The sequence below is a fragment of the Ictidomys tridecemlineatus genome, chromosome 5 (assembly GCF_052094955.1).
Source record: "Ictidomys tridecemlineatus isolate mIctTri1 chromosome 5, mIctTri1.hap1, whole genome shotgun sequence".
NCBI classification, from domain to species: domain Eukaryota; kingdom Metazoa; phylum Chordata; class Mammalia; order Rodentia; family Sciuridae; genus Ictidomys; species Ictidomys tridecemlineatus.
In genome coordinates this window covers 167,698,651-167,721,914 of record NC_135481.1, presented here as the reverse complement: position 1 = coordinate 167,721,914, position 23,264 = coordinate 167,698,651, and the positions used below count along the sequence as shown (strand labels likewise).

At 34.7% G+C, this 23,264-nt stretch overlaps 1 protein-coding gene across 3 annotated transcripts in view; it reads left to right on the top strand.

Annotated features, from left to right (window-relative positions):
- Plcb1 (phospholipase C beta 1) overlaps positions 1-23,264 on the top strand; it is a 710,898-nt gene that overhangs the window by 502,820 nt on the left and 184,814 nt on the right. For all 3 annotated transcript variants that reach the window (XM_005320485.4, XM_078051429.1, XM_005320486.4), the window contains one exon: positions 15,135-15,281. In XM_005320485.4, the coding sequence (XP_005320542.2) occupies positions 15,135-15,281 (147 nt within the window). The remainder of the gene's footprint in view (positions 1-15,134; positions 15,282-23,264) is intronic.

Sequence of the window (23,264 nt, the reverse complement as noted above, 5' to 3'; positions counted from 1 at the left end):
AAGTTGCCTTGTGCTGGGGGAAAGGTCACCAAGCTACAGGCACTTGACTCCCAACACTGGCATGCCCAGAGTCTTGTTTTGTTAAATAATCAATTTACAGGAAATAAATAAGGAAATGTGTTGAATGCAAAGAGAAACAAACCATGACCACAAGGAAACCAGATCAGATGAGGTGTGGACCATCAACTCTAACACTTAACTGAAAAGCTGGAAAATATGCCCCTGCAGGGAACACCGCCAGGAAGCTGAGAGTGACCAATGATTTCATTAGTACATTATGGAGATCCCAGGAGCTCTGTCTCAACTCTGAATCATTGCAGTCTCTAGGATTCCGATCATAAGAGCAAAGTTAACTCTAGGCTAGGAATAGCATTATGAAGAACTTTCATGAGGATGACAAACAAAATCAATCTTGTTACCTAAGACTCTACCTGACACATAGAAAATGAGCCAAAAATGCTTCTTGGTAATGTTGCTATATGACTTTGTTGGCGTTCCCCCAGGAACTGACTCGGAGAGAATTCAAGAGCAATGAGTTTGTTTGAGAGGAGATGCCAGGAAGCACTAGTAGGGAGTAGGAACAAAGAATGCAGACAGTCAATAAAGGTTGACTTATCAACCCAATTATCATCATGACTAAGCAGAGCTTAGTCCTGGGATAATCACTATGTTTGTATGAAGAACATCTATCACTATGTTTGAGTATGCTCTTAGGAAGTGTTCATTCTCAGGCACTTCCTGTCTATTGGACATAAAGTTGGCCATTAGGCAAATAGATGCAAATGGGAGTCCAGCCAACCAGATCTCTTAGTGCACCAAGAAGGTCTGCTATAATTTCATTACCAGCAAAACGATGCTTACTACGGTCACATATAAAAAGGATTTGTCCATCCAGCTCTGCAACTTTACCAAGAATCTCCAGCATGTCAAAGGAGAGATGTCCCCAACGTACCTGAAATTCATAGTCATGGTTTGGATTTCAAGTGTCCCTCAAAGACTCATATCCTGAAGGCGTGGTTGCCAGCTTGTAATGCTGTTGAGAGGTAGTTGCACATATAGGAGTGGAAGAAAGTTGGGTTGCTCAGTGCCTGCCTTTGAAGGGGATATTAAGGACACTGGCCCTTCTCCTTTCTCTTTGCTTCCCAGTCACCATGAAGTAAATGAACCTCCTCCACCTTACACTCCCCACCAAGATATACTGTGCCACCACAGGCCCAAGGCATCAGAGCCAAGCAGCTATGGACTGAACCCTCTGAAATAAGCTATGAGGGCTGGGGATGTGGCTCAAGCGGTAGCACACTCGCCTGGCATGTGCCGGCCGCTGGGTTTGTTCCTCAGCACCACATAAAAATAAAATAAAGATATGTCCAACGAAAACTAAAACACTAAATATTAAAAAAATCTCTCTCTCTTTAAAAAAAAATCTGTAAATCAAAATAAACCTTTTCTCCTTAACTTGCAAGTATTTGTCCTTAAATTGATTTCTTCAAGTCGAAGTCATGGAGAGTTGACTAACATACTTATCATACTCTTTTCTTTACTCTAACACATACTTGCATGGACATTTTAATCTAGCAAACATGTATTTCCCACCTAACTTAAGAACTACTAGAGGGGATGGGGTTGTGCCTCAGTGGTAGAGCACTTGCATAGCATAAGTGAGGCACTGGGTTCAATCCTCTGCACCACATAATAAATAAATAAATTTTTTTAAAAAAATAACTACTAGAAAGCTCACCAACATCAAAATAAAGTCAAGGAACTTGTAATTCCAAGAAGAGATGACATTACAAATAATTATAATTCAAGACATAATATAGATAGGATAATTATAATTTAAGATACATATATTCATTCGTTCATCTAGCAAATATTTACAGGGTGTTCTTTATGTGCTAGGGAGGTTTAGAGAGAAAGAGAAGTTTAATTTTTCATTGAGGGTATAGGAATTTTCAAGAAATTCGTCAATTTCTTTACCTGCTTGTGATCCCATATAAAGCCTCACAACAAATCTTCAAGTCCAGGTTATTATCCACATTTTATGACAAAAAAAAATGATTCGATGGGCAGTCAAAAAACTTGAGTGGCAGGAGCATATGCTTATTTGTGAGGGAATTAGTGAGATGTAGTCTGGAAAGGTATCTGCATGTGACCTAAATGCAGCCTTGATGCTACTGTTGGCTAATTCATTCATGTATTTACTTAATACACATTTTTTTTTTGAGCCTTGCTGCCTGTGCCAGCCCTTGAGCCAGGAAGGTAAGGTGCCATTCTTAGCCTCACATGCTCTCAATATATTAGAATCTCCTGTCTCATCAGAACAGTGAGGAAAGATGTGCCGAAAGCTTCTGAAGAGCAAAGCAGCATTGCATGCTGTGCTTCAGGAATGCCACAGAGCAGAGGCCCAAAGGAAATATGGATTAGAGTCAGGTGGCATTTGAGACACCAAGAGATATCATGTTCTAAGAAGTTCATCAGAAAGCATGAATGAGCATATATTGTTGGCCTGCCTGTGTACTAAACACAGGGAGAGATGTTAACAAAGTGAAGGCCATGGCTCTTGCCCTTAGAAAGTCATTGTCCAGTTGGGCTAAGGAGCATGACATTGTGGTTGAGGATATAAAACATTTTTGTCTACTTTGCACTATGGTCAAGAACCATTATGGAAGATCTGCTTTTGTAAAGCAATGTCACAGGAAGCTGAGAAAACACAATGGAACTTTTTTCTAGCCTCTGAGAACTTCTAACTCTAAAGATAAATAGTACTTACACAGTTCTAGGCTCCAAATACATTCTAAAACTATGTTCACGAAAGAAGGATACTACTCTGAATCCTGTCTTTGTCCTTCATTAGCAACTTAAAAGGACTGTTAAAGCTTCTTTGGGTCAAATTTTGCTTCTATACCATGTTAAATAGCAAAATTTTGCAGTAATGATAGCAAAGTTCATGTCCAAAAAACAGTAATTAAAAGAGAACATTTAATAGATTATTTCTGAAAGTGGGCAAATAGATTTTAGTGAGCCATGCTATATGAATGCCATCTGCACTTTGTTTCTGTGAACTGAGCTAGCAGAATTCAAAAGGGTCATAGCACCAGGGATAGATGTAAGCCAAAAAGTGACTTCTCAATGCTGAACTTAGAAGTGATTTAAGGAAGTGCTAAGCCATTGGACTGGTAGTGTTCCAGTGTGCACTGGTGTCATTACATGGAGGGTGAAGACTGAAAGATGATGAATGGATTCTCAACCACCTAATCCCACTGACATCCAGACATATGGGTGCCAGAACCTGCCTAATTGGCATTTGGCTCAATACAGTGAGGCTGGTGCCCATGCTAGCTGGCAGACACACTGTCCAGTTTGCCCATCTCCACTGTGTGATGATTCTATGTGTATTTATAGGCCATCTGTCTTCCAAGGCAGAATTTCTCTGTGCTGCAAAGTTTTGGAGATGTTATTTGCATGTGTTTAGTTGTTTTTATTTTTCCAAGCTAACCTGATTTTTTTTTTTTTGCAAAAGTTACAAAACAATGTCACCTCTTCAGCTCAGCATTTCTCTTATTCTTACGTTGGCATAACAAGATTTTTTTTTATTGTATTTTGTTTTTCTTCCTAAATGTTAAACTCATGGGTTAGAAAAGAAAAATGCTAGAAGATGCCTTTAAATGACATGCAGAGATTAGAATGTAAATTAAGTCTGGAAAAGAATTTTGGACCTTGATAGACAAATTCAATTCAAAGAGCTAATCCTCACGGCTCTGCCAGATGGGTCATTTGTCTGCCTGCGCTCAGCTTCTTTTAACAGAAAGATTAAAGTAACACGTTTTAGAGAGATAAGCAAATCATGGGAGAAAGTCTTCCTTGGTCACATCCAGGGCTATTTTTAGGACTGATGCAGGGTGACCAGATTGAAGCCACTGCCAGCCAGGCAAAACACTCCCTCTTCCATCGCCCATGTTCCTTATCCAGGACAGTGCGGGGAGTTATGTGGATAAACATCATCAGTCACACCCACCGCCATCTGTCTTTTCATTGCTTCAGCGTGTGTTCCTGTTTAGCTTTCATACTAGTTGTCCCTGTGCACCCAGACAAGGCGCTTACCTCTCTGAGCCTTCATTTACTCAAATGAAAACGGGAAGTTAAAAGTCCCTCTCTCATAGGATTTCTGTGCCTTGCACAAGGTCAGTGCTTAGTAGTCTTATTATTATTGTAGTTGTTATTGTTTTTTCACTTTCTATTACTAGACAAGTTGTGGTTTCTTTTTCATCACTGCAGCATTAGTAAAGGCCTAGAACACAAAAAGTTGACTCCAAATCCTGCCCTACTGAGAGCTATGTGCCTGAGCAAGCTACATCGTTCAGATATCTTATCTATAAAATAGGCACAAAAAATGGTAACCACTAATAGAGTTACGATGAAGACAAAATGAGTTAATTTTGTGTGCAGTTAAGTAGCAAATAAAGTCCTTTTTGACAGTATACTGGAAATAGATCAAATGGATGCAACTCTTCAGAAGATGGCTCTCTTTTTCTTTCTTTCCCCAATCCTGTTTGCGCTTACACAATGTATGTATTTCCTTTCAAGTCCAAATGCATTATAAAAAAGAGAAGCGTCCTGTGTATAAACGTGGCCAACCATGTTCTTTTTCCTTGAAACTCCACAGGACTTTTTCCGTGACACTTCACTGCCACTTCTTTACATCTGCTCTTGAGACTGTCTCAGGAGCAGCTCCATGTCTATTATTCATGCTATGTTAAAATGCATATAGAGTGGGAAAAAGCCTGACTGGGGAACTTTCCAGGCACTTTAGTATTGTGCCCTGGATTCTGCCATGGCTTATGCACTTTCTCTTTTTCCTGGGTCATGGAGTATAATAAAAAGGTGGTTCAGACACACCACTGGGCTCAGGAGTTTCAGTATAAACAAGGGACAGCCACTTGTGTTACCTGGCCTATTGAAAATCATATTCATAAGCTTCTCATACTTTTTAATCTATGGACTTAAGAGGAAATTCTCCCAAAATGAGAAAAGGAGGTTCAGAGAAATGTGAATTGATGGAGCAATAGTTTGCCGTGTGCAATGTAACGAAGTACAGTCTGCTCTTTTATCATTTAAGGAATGATCTGCCATACTCTGATTTATCCTACTCCCCTTCTTCTGGTCTGTTTTGATGACTGTGGACTTTTTCTGGGACTTCTCCTAGACTTGAGAACAAGAAAGCTGTGATATTAGACTACTCTCAGGTCCAAGAAGAAATTGTACCCTTATTTCTCTCCTCTCTCCTTCCTCCACCATCCCTCCCTTTCCTGAGATGAAAGATAGAACGCTTTGATGTGAACTGTTCTGGAGAAAAGTTAAAAGGGACTTTGGAAAGATGAAGGGGAAAATATCTCATCTGTTAAACACTCCTACCTATGACAAGATTAAACACACAGTTTATTTCAGTGCCTTAGAATTTAGTTTTCTAGACATTTCCTCACTTTTTTTTTTTTTAGATCTAATTGTATAACATCTCCAGCAGTGTTTTGCACTCCAATGGCAACATTACATGAGAGGCTTTTAAAATAAAATTACAAATCAGGACACAGATTTCTGCTGATTGAGTGAACTCATGAGGGGTTCATCCCATGGCCCCCCTGAGGGGAGGTGGACAAGGCATCAGCACTCAAATCATCAAAGGCCAGCTTGATTCAGTTGTCACCCCTTTAGAAACTCAGGTGTTGACAGCTCTTTCACACATCACCATGCCTGCTCCACACAAAGCATCCTTGTGAGGTTGGCAAGAGACACCAAGGAGTGTGAGTAACTTCTCACCTGATGAATACCTGTGAATTCAAGCTGCCTATGTAACTCTGATTCCATTCCACCCGGGAGAAATAGCAAGAAAAACCTGACTGCCAGATTATCCATACAGTGCCATCCATGATGAGATATTAGTCACTGCATGCTTTTCATTAGAAAGATACAGATACAAGAAAGCCAGGGAACCCCACCATAAGTTCCTAACCAGGCAAAGCCAACCTTTGGTTCCTCCCAGGTAATTGAATTTTGCCTAAAAATGCTAGGAGCAATGACAACACTTTGAAATTTGGCTTCATAAATTTTATCAACAAAAACAGTTGCAATATAGAATAGTAGAAAGATCATGGAACTTCCGGATAAATATGGTAGAATGAACATATATATTCATTCAGTTAGACTCTCTTAAATCCATATTAATAGTGCATTATAAGAAAGATTTTTTAAGTGTAATCTAGTAAGAGTGTGGGATAAGGTAAAAGACAATTATAATTTTTGTAGCTGTCTGTATGTTTATAGCTATAACAGATCTGAAGAATTGATCATACTTTAACTATATGACAAATGGAGAACCAATCCAAGTTACTCATAAAAATCTTAAGGTTTCAGGATTGATAATCCAGGTCCCTCTAGAAGTGGGATTAAAGAGAAGGATTAAAATAAGGGGAATAACAGCTATTTAAGAAATAGCTCCCTGAGAGATATAAATTATTTACTCTTTGGAGATAGGATAAAAGAAGAAATGAGGATGATCAAGGCCTAGAAGAAGGTAGGGTTCCCATTTTGAAAGTAAGGCCATCATAGAAATCTACATGTGGAGACTTCCAATCTCTTCCCTCATTTGGCCCTAGAATGCTGGGATCCAGATTTATATTCTCCTGGTAAAAAAATGAGAACTTCTCTAAGGATTCTGACTGAGCCAAGAAGAAAGACCTAATGTTATGAACATTAGCGATTACTCCAAGAGACAAAGGCAGATCCCTTCTCATGCTTTTGAAGCCACCAAATGTACTCACAAGTCTAATCAGTTTTTTATCCTGGCACTTGTAAATATAAACAGATAATCAATAGTAATACTAGACATATGAGGAAAATTTATTTTTTAGAAATATAAATAAATAAAAAAGTATTTAGAACATAGTGAAAATGTAATGATAATTCTTTAAATATATAAATATCATTAATATCCTTAAGAAAATAACCAAATATGTTGCATCTGTGAAACAAAGAAGTGTCAGACCATAAACTGACTCATAGACATTAAAAATAGGGAAGCAGAAACAAAATACTGACAGAACAGAAAATTAATTTTTTAAAATCCCAGAGAATAGAGCAAACAAATGAAAAAAAAGAGAAAATGAATAAAAATTTAAAACTGGGCCAAATAATGTTCCAGAAAGAAAGAATACAGGAAATTAGTATATAAATAATTTATGTAAAATTTCCAAACAGAAGGTGAGTAGGTTTCAGACTAAAGTTTTTCAAAGATGCCTAGCATAGGAGATATGGACAAAACTATAACAAAATATATCAATGTGAAATTCATGAAATTAAGACCAAAGTTGCTGAAAATTTCCAGAGATACTTATACAAAATAGAAGAAAGACCACATAACTATTTTTTAGATGATCAATCAGAAAAGGCTTCAGACTTCTTAACATTATACTAGATACTGAAAAATAATGGACCAAATTTCTGAAAGAAAAACCTTTTCAATCTAGAATATTATAGCCAACTAAACTAACAACTTAGGGTTCAAGTGTAATGCAGCCATTTTTAGACATGCATTGTTTGAAAATTTTAACCCTCTTGAACCTTTACTCAAGAAACAACTGATAAATGTATTCCAACTAAAATAAAATGGCAAACTATGAAAGAGGGAGACATGGTATGTGAAAAATAAAAGAGATTTAACAGAGAATATAATAAAGAAAATGGAAATTGATCAGTTTACAATGGAGCAAGTTAGAAAGCTCCAAGAAACACTTTTAGAAGAGACTGTAAATCAAAGAAGAGTTGTGTTTGAATATATTCCAAAGAGGTCTAGATAACTGGAAGAAGTTTGGAGGTGGACTAGATATGCATGCAAATAAATTTTGCAAATGACAAACAAGACACTTATTAACTTCAGGAAAAATTAAAAATTGTGCATGAAAAGAAAAATAATTGTTGGGTATTCTACAACTCACCTCTGAATAGATTTCATAGTCATGACAATATAAACACTGAATACTTACTAACTATAACATAACTGTGTGTTTTGCAAGTGGAGATAAAGAGAGATCAATGCCCTCATCTTCAGTGGTGGAAAGTCAAAAACTAGTAATACCAGCATATTATTTTGAGATATAGAAGTAAAAAACAAAAACATTAACTGGCACTTTTTTATTACACACTGACTACTCCTTATCCTTTTTTTCCCCTTCAATTCATCAGATAAGAGGGATCAGGGTCAAGGATAAGAGAGAACTAATCCAAAAAGTTCTTCTAGATCATTTATTTGTTTTATTCTCTAGAGCTCCCTTTTCTGGAAACAAATTTTCCTTATTCTTAATTGTCCCTAAAAACCCATGAGATAGCTCCTGGTTTAGAGAAAGCATTGGATTAGCCCATATCTCAGTAAATATTCAAGGACCCTTGTCTTGCACTTGTAAGCATGAACTACATGCAGCCAACTGTCTCTGGACACAGTGCAGTGTAGTTAAAATGTGACTTAAGTTCTCATTATGTCACAATAGAATTTTGAGTTTGTGTCTTCCTGAATACTTTTAGGAGGGCATCAGCCAAGTCTCAACCATGATATGTTTCAGGGAAAGGAGAAAACCAGAAGGAGGGAGGATACCATAGATGGCCATGATAGCTTTGCAGAACTGCATAATAATTGAGAGTTTCTTAGCAGCAAAGGTGTTGCTGAAGAATGAGGAGACATAAGACTTCCAGGAACCATCATTTGGTCATACCACTTTCCTCTGTATCTCTTTAAAGATGGCTTCTTCCCATACGAGTCAGATGTGTTTCCCTTTTGCAACACCAGTTTCCTTCTTCATTGAACACTGGGACTTCTTTTGAACAGCTTCATAGACCAGTATTTTGTTCCATTCCTTGAGGGATTTATGTTTTTCATGCTTTGGCTTTAAGTGATTCAGACAATATGTATGCTTATAAAGACATTTAGGTGACATTATATGAGTGACATGACCAATTGAAAGCATACTGATCTTTAATAAGAACATATGTAAGGGGGTTTATTTTTAGCCTCTGTCAGCTGACCTTATCCTTCTGAACTTCACTTTTCTTCTTCTTGATTTTCTTCCAGAAAATTGTAGCATTGCTTTTCACTGTGGTTTGATGTTACATAATCTCATTCTAATATGTGACATTTCATTTTGTTTTAATTCAACAAGTAATCATCCATAACATATTGGCCTGCTTGAATTCATAGAATGTTAGAGCTAGAGGAAACTTCAGAGTCCATATAGTTTACTCATCTTTTAGTTAGGGAATTTCTTCCCGACCAGTTTTTGCTGGCAGGAGTAGAAGCTGAATTTCTTGTGCTGTTACTAATTTGTTTTCCTATCTCAGTTCTCAAGGTTTTTCATTCTTCTGAGCTCCTTAGTGGACAATAAGAAAATTGTAAGCAATTTTGCACATATAGTTCAAGATTAAGAAAAAAAAAGATTGTTTCATTTAAGTCAATGGCAACAGCAATCTTCTAGCTGTAGATTATACAGAATCCAAGGAAGTCCTCTGAGTCTGCTCTCTGTCCCCAAGCCTTTACTAATCAGAACTATAGTTCAGAAAAACTTATTACGCCAAAACATCTGAGTTTTTTCAATTGAGCTCCTAAATCCTTAGTCAACACCTCCAGATTACACACTGACTAGTCTTTATCCTTACTTTTACATTGGCTTTTCTTTATTTTGACTTACCTTTGCCTAGTCATTTCATGCATCAAAAATCTTGAGCATTTGTTCCTTTGTCAACAAGGCAAAGCTCTGGGGTTGAAAATTGGATGCCTGGTTACTGCCTACAGTTGGCAGTCATATTGTATCTGAACTGCCCTTCAAACTCATTCATTGTTTTGATCCCAAATTAGATACTTCTTTCACTGGGCATTTTTAAATTACTTAATGTAATTGTAAATAATCTTCAGAAACACTGACCCATCTAATTCTTGCTTTTTACTGATTCTAATCAATGTTAAACATAAACATAAACATAAAACATAATATTTAGAATAAACATAATGAGCTATATATATAGTTCAGTGGTATGTAGAAGGTCCTGACTTTTATTCCTAACAGAAAAAAAGGAAAGTTTATACATATTCATATATGTAAATAAAAATATATATCTGTATATAGTTTAGAATATTGAATAATAAATACATATATATGATTTCTCATAGTTTCCTTTGAAATGGCTTTATCATCTTTTTGGTTTACTCACAAATTAATTAATAAACTTTGATGCTTTCTTTGTCCTGTGTCAAATCATACTTTGACCTAGACAATACTATCTTCATTTAAGGATGACATTTGTAGCTTGTACACATTCACTTTGTTTTCTGTCTTGCACTATGACACTGTTCACAAGCACAGTCCAGAATCTTTGTCTATATAACCACCCAGAAGTCACTAACAAGAATTGATACTGGCATTAAAATTCCAGTGTCATCTCTGCTCTGTTGGCATAGTTTGTCTTACTTACTTTTAAAAGTTGCTGACCAGATTAAAAGATATTTAATTCCTGCAAAATAAAATTGACACTCTTCGAGTCAAATCCAGCACCATGAAGATGGTCAGTTAGGTCACACTAACTTCTGCTGACATAGTTGGTGTGACTTTAGAAGGAAAGCACACTTACCAGGGTTCCACTAAATTGGCAGCATAATTCCATATTCCCAGTATGCACATTCATCCTGCAGGCACATTCCTTTCCTTTCCTATTCCTTGAAGACATTGCATTTACTGTCTATCCTCTAAGGAAAGCTGTACTTAGAGATTGAGTTATACAAAATTGCCATTTGCATAGATAGGTTAGCAATACCCAATACTAGCACTTTCATATGATCTGACCATATCAGAAGATAAAATCAAAGAAAATTATGCTGACCTTGGTGATCTTTCCATTTCAAAACAATTTATTTTCTATTTTAAATCACTACAATCATGCAAAAGAAGTGATTTAATCCTGTGTGCAAAGCATCATGTTAGACACCAAGGAATGACAAAGATATAAATGCACATATGCCTTGGAGGGTGCCCATAATTGGTTTTCATGGGGTGACTGGTCTTGTTTTCTATTAGATTATGAGCTCTTTGAAGGCAAGGACTGAGTTTTATGTGCTCTGTTTATTTGTGTGTGTGTACTTAGCATCTGGCAGGTGTTAATAACTCTTTGTTAAGTGAATAGAAGGTAAGGAGAGAGAAAAGAAGAAAGAGGGAAGGAGAGAGGAATGGAGCCTCTAGATTGAGAAGTACCAGACAAGCTGGACTTATCACAGAGAAAAGAAAGACAATGAAGAAATTACAGAGTTTTTAATAAATTTTTACCTTAGTAAGTTTTATACTTCAAACCATTGATTGAAATAGCTTTGGCTCTAGGTTGACTTTTTGGTTTGTTTCCAAAAACCAAAATCAGTCTAAATAGATTTCTGCATTTCACCATAAATGTATGATAAACAGAAGTCATAAACAACAGTAATCAGGTGTCCTTTTTAATAGCAGCAGGATCAGGGTGATAGATTTGTTAGGTGATGGTTATTTGGAATTATAAACTATATCATCTATTAAAAATTGGTTGCATGCAAATGAACCATTTCTAAAGCATTTTTCCTCTTATCAATATTGAAATTATCAAATTTTACATTTCAGTTCATTTCTAAGCAGTCCATGGTGCAAATAATTTTTCCTACTTAAAAGTTTATTTAGAAAGGCATTTCCTTCATTAAGTAACAACTTGCATCAAAAGAGCCAATACCTAAATTTCTTTCTTCTCTTTTTACTGATGTTTGAGTGATATTAAAGGTGATGTAACTCTAACATTTCCAGAATATGGAAAAAGTAGCAATCAGTCACCTTGAGAAATTTATTAGACATGAATAAAATTTTGCTATAACAATAAATTTGCCATATGGTAAATTGCATTAGCCCTGCCATTTATAGATAGCACACTCCTTGATGTGTAATTGATAAAGATTCAACTTTCAGAAATTTAACAGAAAGAATTTTTTTATCTGTATTAAAAGGCTTAAAATATACTTAATCACTGAATAAGCAATTCCATTTTCAGGAAGTCATCCTACAGAAATAAAGTTAGGTTTAAAGATTTAACTATCATTGGTGAGAATGTGGGGGGAAAGGCACACTCATACTTTGCAGGTGGGACTGCAAATTGGTGCAGCCAATGTGTAAAGCAATATGGAGATTCCTTGGAAATCTGGGAATGGAACCACCATTTGATCCAGCTATCCCTTTCCTCAGTCTATACTCAAAGGACTTAAAAACAGCATATTACAGGGACACAGTCACATCGATGTTAATAGCAGCACAATTCACAATAGCTAAACTGTGGAGCCAACCTAGATGTCCTTCAGTGGATAAATGGATAAAAAAAAATGTGGCATATATACACAATGGAATTTTACTCAGCATTAAAAAAGAATAATACCATGACATTTTCAGGTAAATGGATGGCATTGGAGAAGATAATGCTAAGTAAAGTCAGCCAATCCCAAAAAAACAAATACTGAATGTTTTCTCTCATATAAGGAGGCTAACTCATAGTGGGGTAGGGAGGGAGAGCATTGGAGAAAGAGATGAATTCTAGATAGGGAAGACTAGTGGGAGGGAAAGGAAGGGGACAGAGGATTAGCCAGGATGGTGGAATATTATGGACATCATTATACAAAGCACATGTATGAAGACTTGAATAGGGTATCAACATACTTTAAATACAAAAAGAAATGCAAAAATAGTGGTATATATGTGGATTAAGAATTGTAATGCAAAAAAAAACTAGCATTACCTTAGATTAGGTAGAGAAAAGTGAAAGGAGGGGAAGGTAGGGGATGTGGGGATAAGAAAGATAGTAGAATGAAACAGACATTATTACTGTATGTATGTATGTGACTGTATGACCAATGTGATTCTGCAATATGCATACTCAGAAAAATGAGAAATTATATTCCTTCTATGTATGATACATCCAAGTATATAAGTGCTTTCTACTGTCATGTAAAACTAATTAAGACAAATTTTAAAAAAAGATTTAACTATCAAAGAATTTAATGCAATATCATTTATCCTAATGAAAAAATTATAAACAACTATAATGATCAATGATAATAGACTATTGTTTAGTCTTCTCATAATTTTATATTTTATAAATATATACATTTATATATAATTATGTAAATATTTATTTGTATTCATATATATAATATACATATTTTTTATGTTTTATACTTTATAAAATATATAAATATTTAAAAAATATATAATATATTTTAGATATTTTATCTGTATGGAATTTATTTTCACAAGAAAATATTCTTTATGGGTCACTTAAGAAAAGTAGGTTGCTTAATTATATATGTACATAAATGTATAAAGTATCTATTATATATTAATATTATACAATAATGCATAAGTGTATAATAATATATTAACATTCTATAATATATAATCATATTTATATACAGATATTATATAATAATATAATAGCATATAATACTATATGCTATATATAACATATGCAATATTATATACTATATAACACATATTATAAATTATGTCAATATATAATATATAATAAAGTCATTATATATCATATATTAATTATAGATGTTATAGATGTGTGTAAATTGGGCATACTAGCATACACCTATAATCCCATAGATCAGGAAGGCAGAGGCAGGAGGATCACAAGTTGGAGGCCAGCTTAAGTAATTAAGTAAGAGCCTATTTTAAAACTAAAAAGGGCTAGGAATGTAACTCAGTGGTAGAGTACCCCTGGGATTCCATGAAAATTATATGAGTGTAAACATAACTTCATCTTCATAGAAGAATTATATGCACACTTTTTTTTAGAGGGGGATCAGACTTGCCAAGGTTTTTACTTCTCTGAAGAAGGAATTAGATATGTTCAAAAAGTTTTAAGTTTCCTCTCTGCTTATTGCATTGTCTAGTTTTTCTTCAATGAGCTTTTAAATTAACACAAAACTTTTTCCAACAATTAAAAAAGAAATGCTACTGTCCAGTGGTTAGTGCTCATATCATTACTACCTATAAATACACTGTTGTTCTGAGGCTTTGATTACTAAAGTTGAAAAACAAACTGTGGTGATGCACCTAAATAGTTAAAGTGGGTCTCTGTATCTATAAAAATCTCCATGTTACTTGAAATTTTTCATGATAGAATTATAAATTTTTAACAAAGGAAAGGATTTTCCAGAGTATGCATTTCAACTCTCATATTATACACATGAAGTAATCAATATTTATAAAAATTAAGTGGCATGCTCCGGAACTTATGACTAATTTTTAGTAGGGTTAATATTAGAATCTGGTTTCTATGCAATTTTTTTTACTTAGTAAATTAATTGTCCACTTCATATGAAAAATAATCTCATTTTATTTGACTAGAAATGAAAATAGAAAGACGTGGACAGCAAAAAAAAATCTCCATGAGAAAGAACTGTCTCAGATGTTTCACAACATCACATTGCACACCTTAACTATGTACAATTTTTATCTGTCAGTTACATCTCAGTAAAAGCATTTTAAAAGCTGAAATAAAAGCATTACCTCAATATTTAGGAATAGTCACCTCCAAAAAGTTACAGTGAAAGAAAAATTTCTAAATCTGAGTTGAAGTATAAGTCATTATTTCCTCCATTTGAAGTAAAATTATTCAAAATATAAAATTTAAAGGCCTCCCCTTTTATGAGAATTCAATATTTTATTCTGAGGAAAAACTAATTTGTGGCCATTTTTATTTTCTATTTCAGAGAAAAAGATTATCTGAAAACACTTTCACTTCAATTTTAAATAATAAATTCCCTTGTGCATAGCTCTTATTATAAAAGTAACAAATTCGAAATACAAAATTTTGAAAAATCACCAAAAATTCTATCACTCAGAGACAAGCACTAATAACATTTTGGTGTCTATCCATTAAGGTAACGCTTATTTTTATATGAAACTGTGGCTGCTGCCTTCTACCCTGAATGCCTCCAGAATTTTCTGGGGTGGTGAGTAATGAAAGTAACATAATACCAGCAACCCTTGAAAACAATACATTCACATCTCCTTCCATCTCCTTTCCTCCAGGACAGATATCAGTGGATGGATTTATGCGCTATCTGAGTGGAGAAGAAAATGGAGTCGTTTCACCTGAGAAACTGGATTTGAATGAAGACATGTCTCAGCCCCTGTCTCACTATTTCATTAATTCCTCACACAACACCTACCTCACAGGTATGAATTCACCGTTTTATGACTGTTACTATGGGCAGTCTCGCCAAATTTCAGTAATCTCTAGTTTCTCTTGTTTCAAAAAGTATAGGAGAATTTTCTTCTGCTTCCTCAGAAATGCCTCTGGGAACTCTGGGGTTCCACCACCAAAGTCTCCACCCTTAATAAGCAGCCATATCCCTGTTTGTGAAGCAATATCACCATTTCTCCAGGCCTAAGTTTTCAAGTCTTTTAAATGTACCCACACCTTTTAGCTTCAGACCAATGGAATTTTGTATAATGGAATCAAATCTTATGTTCAAAGCCACTTACAATCCCACCTACCTCTGTGGGCTCTGTTCATCTACAGAAGAGTTCCATGGCTCTTAATAACTTCTACTGAAGGCAAATTGATTTTGTTCAAGGTGAAACAGGGTATTAAACAAAAACACATTGATCTGTGAATAGTAATTTATTCCTGATAGTAAAAATTATAATAAAGCAGGAAAAAATAATTATATGTTTCCTTTATTGATCATAAATTGAATTCTGTCATGGTTTGGGGGAGATCATTAACCGATTCAATCCCAAACTTTTAATTCCTTGAATATTTAAATAAAATCAACAAAGGTACATTAAAATAGGTTGGAAATCATGATACAGAACTTACATACATATAACTATGCTAATATTAGTTAATATTGATATTATTATAGTTATTATATTACAACCTAATTATATTCTTCTTATTATGTATTATATCATTATATTATATACTATGTTAAAATTTTTATAGCTATTCCACACCTGGGACAATGGTAAAAAATGGATTACATAGGAAAATACTAAAATATATTTTACATACTTATATACACATAATTTAAACAAACATACACATATATGTTGTCTTATCATAGTTTAGAATTAACAATTTAATATAGATTTTAATTAGCTGAGAATAATCAAAATGCATTTCTTCTAAAATACTTTCTGTATAGCAGATCTCTAGTGGCAGTTCTTAAAAAGTCCTTCTAGAAAACCTGAAGCTGGGATAAAAATAAAAACACCTTTCTAAGACCACATCCCATTCTTTCTTCATACCATCCTCACATATATAAGATAGCCAGATCTAACACAACAGAACTGAAGTCTGGGTCTCATTTGCTATTTGTGTTTTGTAAATGCTCTCCTTGCCATGGTGGTGGTTTTGATGTGTTCTTGGCTCATTGTCCAGGGGTGTATGGTTTGTACTGCAGGGTAGACCACCAGTGAAAATGCCTATAAAGACAAGAGAGACCCAGGCACTGAATAGCCTTAAAGGTGTCCATGAAAATTCCACAGGGTTTAGCAATCTGACAACTGAACGGTTCTTTTTTTAAAAAAAATTCTTTAAAAGATTTATTCCTTATGCCTCCAAATGCACACTTTGTTGGTATCAAATCTAGCATTGGCCCAATATCCCATAATGGGTGAAAAAGAACTTAGAAATTATTCTTCGAGAGCAATGTTGCCTCTCGACAGCCAGAATGGGCTATCTCAGAGTGATTGCCCATAATTTGAGACCATCTAGTAAGAATCATATGGTCTGAGTTCTGTAGACATTTGAACTAAACTAGACATTTGAACTGCAACGTACATGTTCATGAGAACTGAAAGGCTTTCAGACTACTTACACCCAATTTTGTTTCAACTGACATTCTCTAGAAAAGCTCTGCCACAAAACTAAATTCATGTTTGGTTCCTCCTAAATTCTATTCTGGTTACTTATTGCTGTATAACAAACCACTCCAAAGGGTGTCCAAAGTTTAGTATCATAAAACAAGCAATATTTTACTTTGATTCATATTCTGTGAATCAGGAATTCAGATAGTGAATAGAATACAGGAGACTGTATGTCTCTGATCCATTGTGTCCTAGTTTTTACCTCAGAAGTGACTGGGAGAAGAAGGGGTGACTCAATTAAAGAGCCTGCTGCTGGAATCATCTGGAGTCTTCTCCATCATATCTGGCCCCACAGCTAGAATGACCCAACAACTAGGTTCAGTTAGGACTAGGAACCCAATTTTTACAAGAGGCCTCACCATGTAGCTTGGGCTTCCTTAGAGCATGGCAACCCAAGGGTAGGTAGGCTTCTTACATGGATGGCAACTCAGAGATGCAAGAACAAGTATCCCAGGTAACAAGGAAGCTTAACTGCCTTTACACTTAACTCCTGAAGCCCTATAATGTCACTCCTTTCTGTATTTGTCTAGAGTCACAATCCCACTTAGATTCAAAGGGTACATAAACCACAGCTCTCAATAGGAAAGTGACAAAGAATTTTCAGTGCTATTTAAAACTACAACAGGTTCCATAATTTCAGGAGAAGAATGTCCACTTAAACACCCTTTGGATTCAGTTCTTTAGGCCTGCTACAAAAACTGCAGCTCCATTCACATCCAAGCTCATAAGCCTTTATGAGGGATTTTATTTTTCCTTCTTAAAGGTTCTTAATCTTATTTGGTGCCACTGACCTATTTGGTAGCCTATTGAAGCTTATAGACACTTCTCAGAATGTTAAAAACATAAAATAAAGTACCTGGGATTAAAGAGTAAATAAATTTCACTAAAATATTTTTAACAAATATTAAAAAACAATTTTGTGATAAAATAATATGTATCTTTTTAATTAACCATTTTAAATGAGTATAAGCAATATTTTGTCATACTTGCCGCAATTGGATACCATACGAAAGTATCTGTGATTTCTACTGGTAAAACAGTCACATATACTGCTAAAACTACTGTGACTTGTCACCTACATTCATAATTGAAGAGAATTTAAATTTTGTGAAGATGTTATAATTAAAAATGTAACTTTTTTCTCATCCAAGTTCATGGAGGTCTATGAAATGTCAAGTTAAGAAGCTTTATCTTTGACTTGAGAGAATCCAAAGTATGATTTTAAAAACTTCAGCATATAATGAAATCTTGCATTTATCATATACTTACTACAAGACTCAAAAAACACTTAAATATTTATCCAGCTAAATTTTGGATATGAGATTTTGTTTGCCCAAAAGTCACAATGCTGAGTAATTTTATAAAAGTCCTTTTAAGCCCAAAATGCCTGGGAATTGATGCCATGCAACTAAATTGATATATTTATATTCATTACTTTCTGTATCATATAATAAATGAGTCAGGAATATAAAAACAATTGAACAGCAATACCGATTGGATATATATTCCATTGTTTTCAACTTCTTTTGGAATATATTAAACTGTCCTCTGGAACATCATTATGGATTTAGGTTTTTCACATTTTGTTAATGTGCATTCCACCACAGCCACTATTCTTTGAAGCTCAAATTATCTTAGCTTTGGCCACTGGGAACCCTTTTTTGCCTCTCAGTATGACCCATGGGTTTTGAAAATTCTCTTGCTTCCTGGCCCATAAATATTTTCAGAGTCACCTTTCTCCTGCCTGCTCTAGACATGGAATCATGTTTCTCCAGTGTATTCTGGATCCTTGTGGGGGAGAGCAAAAATAGTATAAGTGACAGCACTTTTGACCCTGCACTATGAAAGATTATTTCCAGATTATTTCTGTGAACAATCCAAGGAATTTGGGTTGTTGTTATTTTGTTTTTTGCTTTTTAGGGCATGGTTCAGAAAAATATTTTCACTTCTATCTTCCAACTTCAATTCTTGCATTTCCTTTTGCAGTCTTGATACCTAACAAATTATGCAGTTACTCATTTGCTTTACAGATGACATAATAATAGTTCTAAGAAAATTATTCATTATTAATGCAAACAATAAATTATGGAATACAATTCAAATTTCCCATTTAGTTTTTATTTTCAAACTGCATTTCACCAAGGATTTTCAAATTAATATTATAACAGTCACTAATATGCCCTGTTTTTGTGTGACTTTAGAACCACAGAAGTGATGGAGAATTTTAACTTCATTGTATTAGGTTATTTTAAATCTGAGGGTATTAGCATATTATGGATGACAATGCTCAGAAGATTTTTCCACTATTAGGAAAATGAAGGATTCAGGTTAGGTTTTAAAGAAAGAACTCAAGTAGTTGTTTCCAAATTTCTGTATCTGATTCATTCATTCTGTATATGATTGCTGATGAATTCTCCATCTAATTATTTAATTTCTAGTAGTATTAAATGTACATATTTTCAAATATTCAATTTGTAAAACTATGTGAACTCACTTAAATTCAATACTTATCTTAAATTATCTTGTTATAGTTGCTTATCTTTCTCCCTTTTCTGAACTATGTATTATTATACCAAGGTTTTTATTAGATAGATTTGCATAGAATGAAATAAATTCTCACAATATTAACTTGTTCCAGTAAAAGCCAGGCTTTTGTCTTTCTGCAAGGGAATTAGAGAGAATTTCATATAAATAGAAAAAAATCCATTAAAAAATGTTAATACGGGCTCTTCAATATGGAAAGCAGTATGGAGATTTCTTGGAAAACTGGGAATGGACCCACCTTTTATCCCAGCTATTCCACTCCTCGATATATACCCAAAGGACTTAAAAACAGCCTACTACAAGGACACAGTCACATCAATGTTTATAGCAGCACAATTCACAATAGCTAAACTGTGGAACTAGCCTAGTTGCCCTTCAGTAGATGAATGGATAAAGAAAATGTGGTATATATACACAAGGGAATATTACTCAGCGATAAAAGAGAATAAAATCATGGAATTTTCAGGTAAATGGATGGAGTTGGAGAATATAATGCTAAGTGAAGTTAGCCAATCCCAAAAAAACAAATGCCAAAATGTTTTCTCTGATATAAGGAAGCTGATTCATAATAGGGTTGGGAGGGGGAGCATGGGAGGATTAGACAAACTCCAGATAGGGTAAAGAGGTGGGAGGGGAAGAGAAAGGGCATGGGGGTAGAAAAGATGGTGGAATGAGATGGACATCATTACCCTAAGTACATGAACGAAGACAAGAATGGTGTGAATATACTTTGTATACAACCAGGGATATGAAAAATTGTGCTCTATCTGTATAATATGAAATATAAATCGTTCTGCTGTCATATATAACAAATTAGAATAAAAAATTTTTTAAAAATGTTAATACAGACTCTTAAGGTTTTGCCTGAAGTCCTCTTTTGACTTATGGACCAAAATTTGGTTTTACTTCATAGAATCATTGTTTTAATTACAGATAAAACTAATATAGAACTTTGTTTCTCTGAGGCTTTTGGATAAATTTGGACATCTCTGCTATAAAAATTAAAACTCTCCAGACCCAACTGATAATGCTAAAAGTTATAACCAATAGAATCCCAATAGAATTTAGTTGAGTTTTAAAATCATTATTAAGGAAATAAGTACAATTTTATACTTCATGGACATTTCTCAAACAAGTGAAAACTCTATCTATAGAAATCTATTTCACATAAGAGGCTCTCCCTAGAAAAAAAAAGGTTTTCTATTCAAATAAGCTATGAAATGCCAAGTGCAAACACAAGTTAATTCCTACTGTAGTGTGGATTAAATATAGGAAAAAAGACAGAGATTGACAGTGACTAAGGGGATCACCAACCCTGCATATCCCCTGTCACCACTCTATTTATTTTATTGGAGTACTTTAAGAACTAGAATTTCTGAGAAATTTCACTCTTAATCTAAATGAGGAGCATTTCAATATGCTTGCTGTTTTCTTTTGAGACTTCAAAGGGACTGTAAAAATTAAATGTACAGTATGAAAAACCAATCCATTTAGCAATGCATATTATTATGGCTATTTTTCTGCTCATTATTGCCCCTTGTTGAATATCAAGATGCCCAAAAGGAAAAATAAATCAGATCAATGAGAGAAATATGTCCACAGAAGGAGTTGGGTTTTAATTGCAATGGTCATTTTCAGGAGTTTTAGATGGTCTTGGCAGTATACCCAGAAATGATTATGTTTTAAATGATGATTTTTCCTTGAGGAATCTACATTGATGAATCCAGAAAAAAAGAATCCTCCTAGGACAGAACAATATGTAATCATTTCAACCCACACCTGAGCATCATTTCATACACCAAACTTTTCATGCTCCAAACTCTTTAAGAGATAATGGCTCCATATAAAGGCAAGACAAAGTGGTATAACCTCTGGGTAAATTAGCCTCCTTACTGAGCTTACAGAAAAAAAAGTTGATTTGAAGTTTTAGTTATCCTCAGTAGTCTGATGAATTAAATTATCTGACTAATAATGTCGAATAATTATGCAACTTCCCTCCTCAGTTATATGTTCTTGGTTGCAGAAAATGTCTAACAATGATTCAGTCCTAGTTGTACCCTTGTCAATCACTCACTAGCTACCCATACTTGGAATGTCACTCATTCTCTTCCTACATATTTCTCCTTCATTATCCTTAGCATATATAACCTTTTATCGTTTATTTTGTATTTAAGTATACAGAGACCTAAGAAAATTAGGTGGTAGAATGGAAAGAAAATGAACTTAGGAAATAAACAGGCTGAGTTTAAATTTATCTTTAATTATGTACTTACCTCCCTGAGCCTTGGTTTCCATATTTATAAAATGAAGATAAATTAGAACAGCCAGGATCCTTGTGGCTGAAAGTAATAAGATATCATCACATAATGACTTAAAGATTAAGGAATTTATTACCTCACCCATAAGACTTCCAGAGGAGGAGTGGTTGAAGGTTGGTTAAACCAAGAATTCATTAGTGTCATTGAACACCAAGGTGCTTTCTTCTTTGTCCTCTTTTGGTTTCAAGATGACTGTATACCCTAAGTGTCACTTTCCTATGAACAAAGATCCACATGTGGCATAAGGAAAGTTCCAATCTTGTGTCCCTAAGATTAAGAAAACTGTCCCTGGAGGTTCTTAAACACCTCTCCTGCACCCCCACCTAGTATTCTTTCCTTGATGCCCTATTATATATTCTCCAGAATTATACCACAGAGCAAAAACCACTTTAGTCACTACCATGAGCCATGGAAGTTCAACGACGGCCTCAGAAGATTCTTGATTTACTCCATGAATGGGAGAGATAAATTTAGGATTGATCAGATCCTAAATAGGATAATCAATTAGTAAAAAAGGAAAAAGAAATAAGAGAAAGAAAGGATGACCAGAAGTGTATAATCAGGATGAGAGTTTGAACTGCTAAATAAAAACCTGCTGTTTATTTTTACTTGCCTCCCTTCCTAGATGCTGAGGTAAGGACGACGCCTCATGTCATTTTTATTTTTTCATGTCATTTTTATATCCCAGAAACCTGTATTTTGCCTCCCACAAAAAATGTGTTTGGGGATATATATATTTGTATGGGGACCATCCCATGATCACTAAGATACATGCTTAACGTTGTTTTCTCAAGAGTGGGAATGGATTTAGACCCTTCCCCACTTTCTCAACTAAGGCATCACCTAACAGTTGGATCTATGTTCAAGAAATTTTCACGTGTTCTCTGGGGCCGATACTATGGAAGGGAGAGTCTAGATCAAAATGATGCCTCTAGGATTGGTCAAGAGAAACAACACACTCTCATATTTTGAACTGCTTCCATCGGTGTAGCTGTGAGATTATATAATTGTCACAGAATGGAAAGCAAGGAGAAATAGTCCTCCTCTCCCATTATTGAAGGAGACAATGTATATTGAAAAAGGCCACTGAGTTAACAAATGCGTCACATTCTCAACTTTCTTACCCTGGAGGTTGAAAAGAAGACAGCAACTGTTGATAAACATGAATGTAGGCAATTATTCATTAGCCCTTGCAAGATAAGAAATTTCTCAGAAGGCTTTGTTAATACAGAAATTGTTATTTCCAATTTCCTGGCCTTTTCTCTCACTGGATGCCTCTGGTAATCTGATACAAAGCTCTAGTGAATGTAACCAGCTACCAAAAATGAGTGTAGTCAAGTGAGAAGTCACAGAGCTGTGACTGGAGGCAGTAATAGGAATTAATCTGAGATGGAGCTTCAGCTCCAAGTTCAATCATGGATTT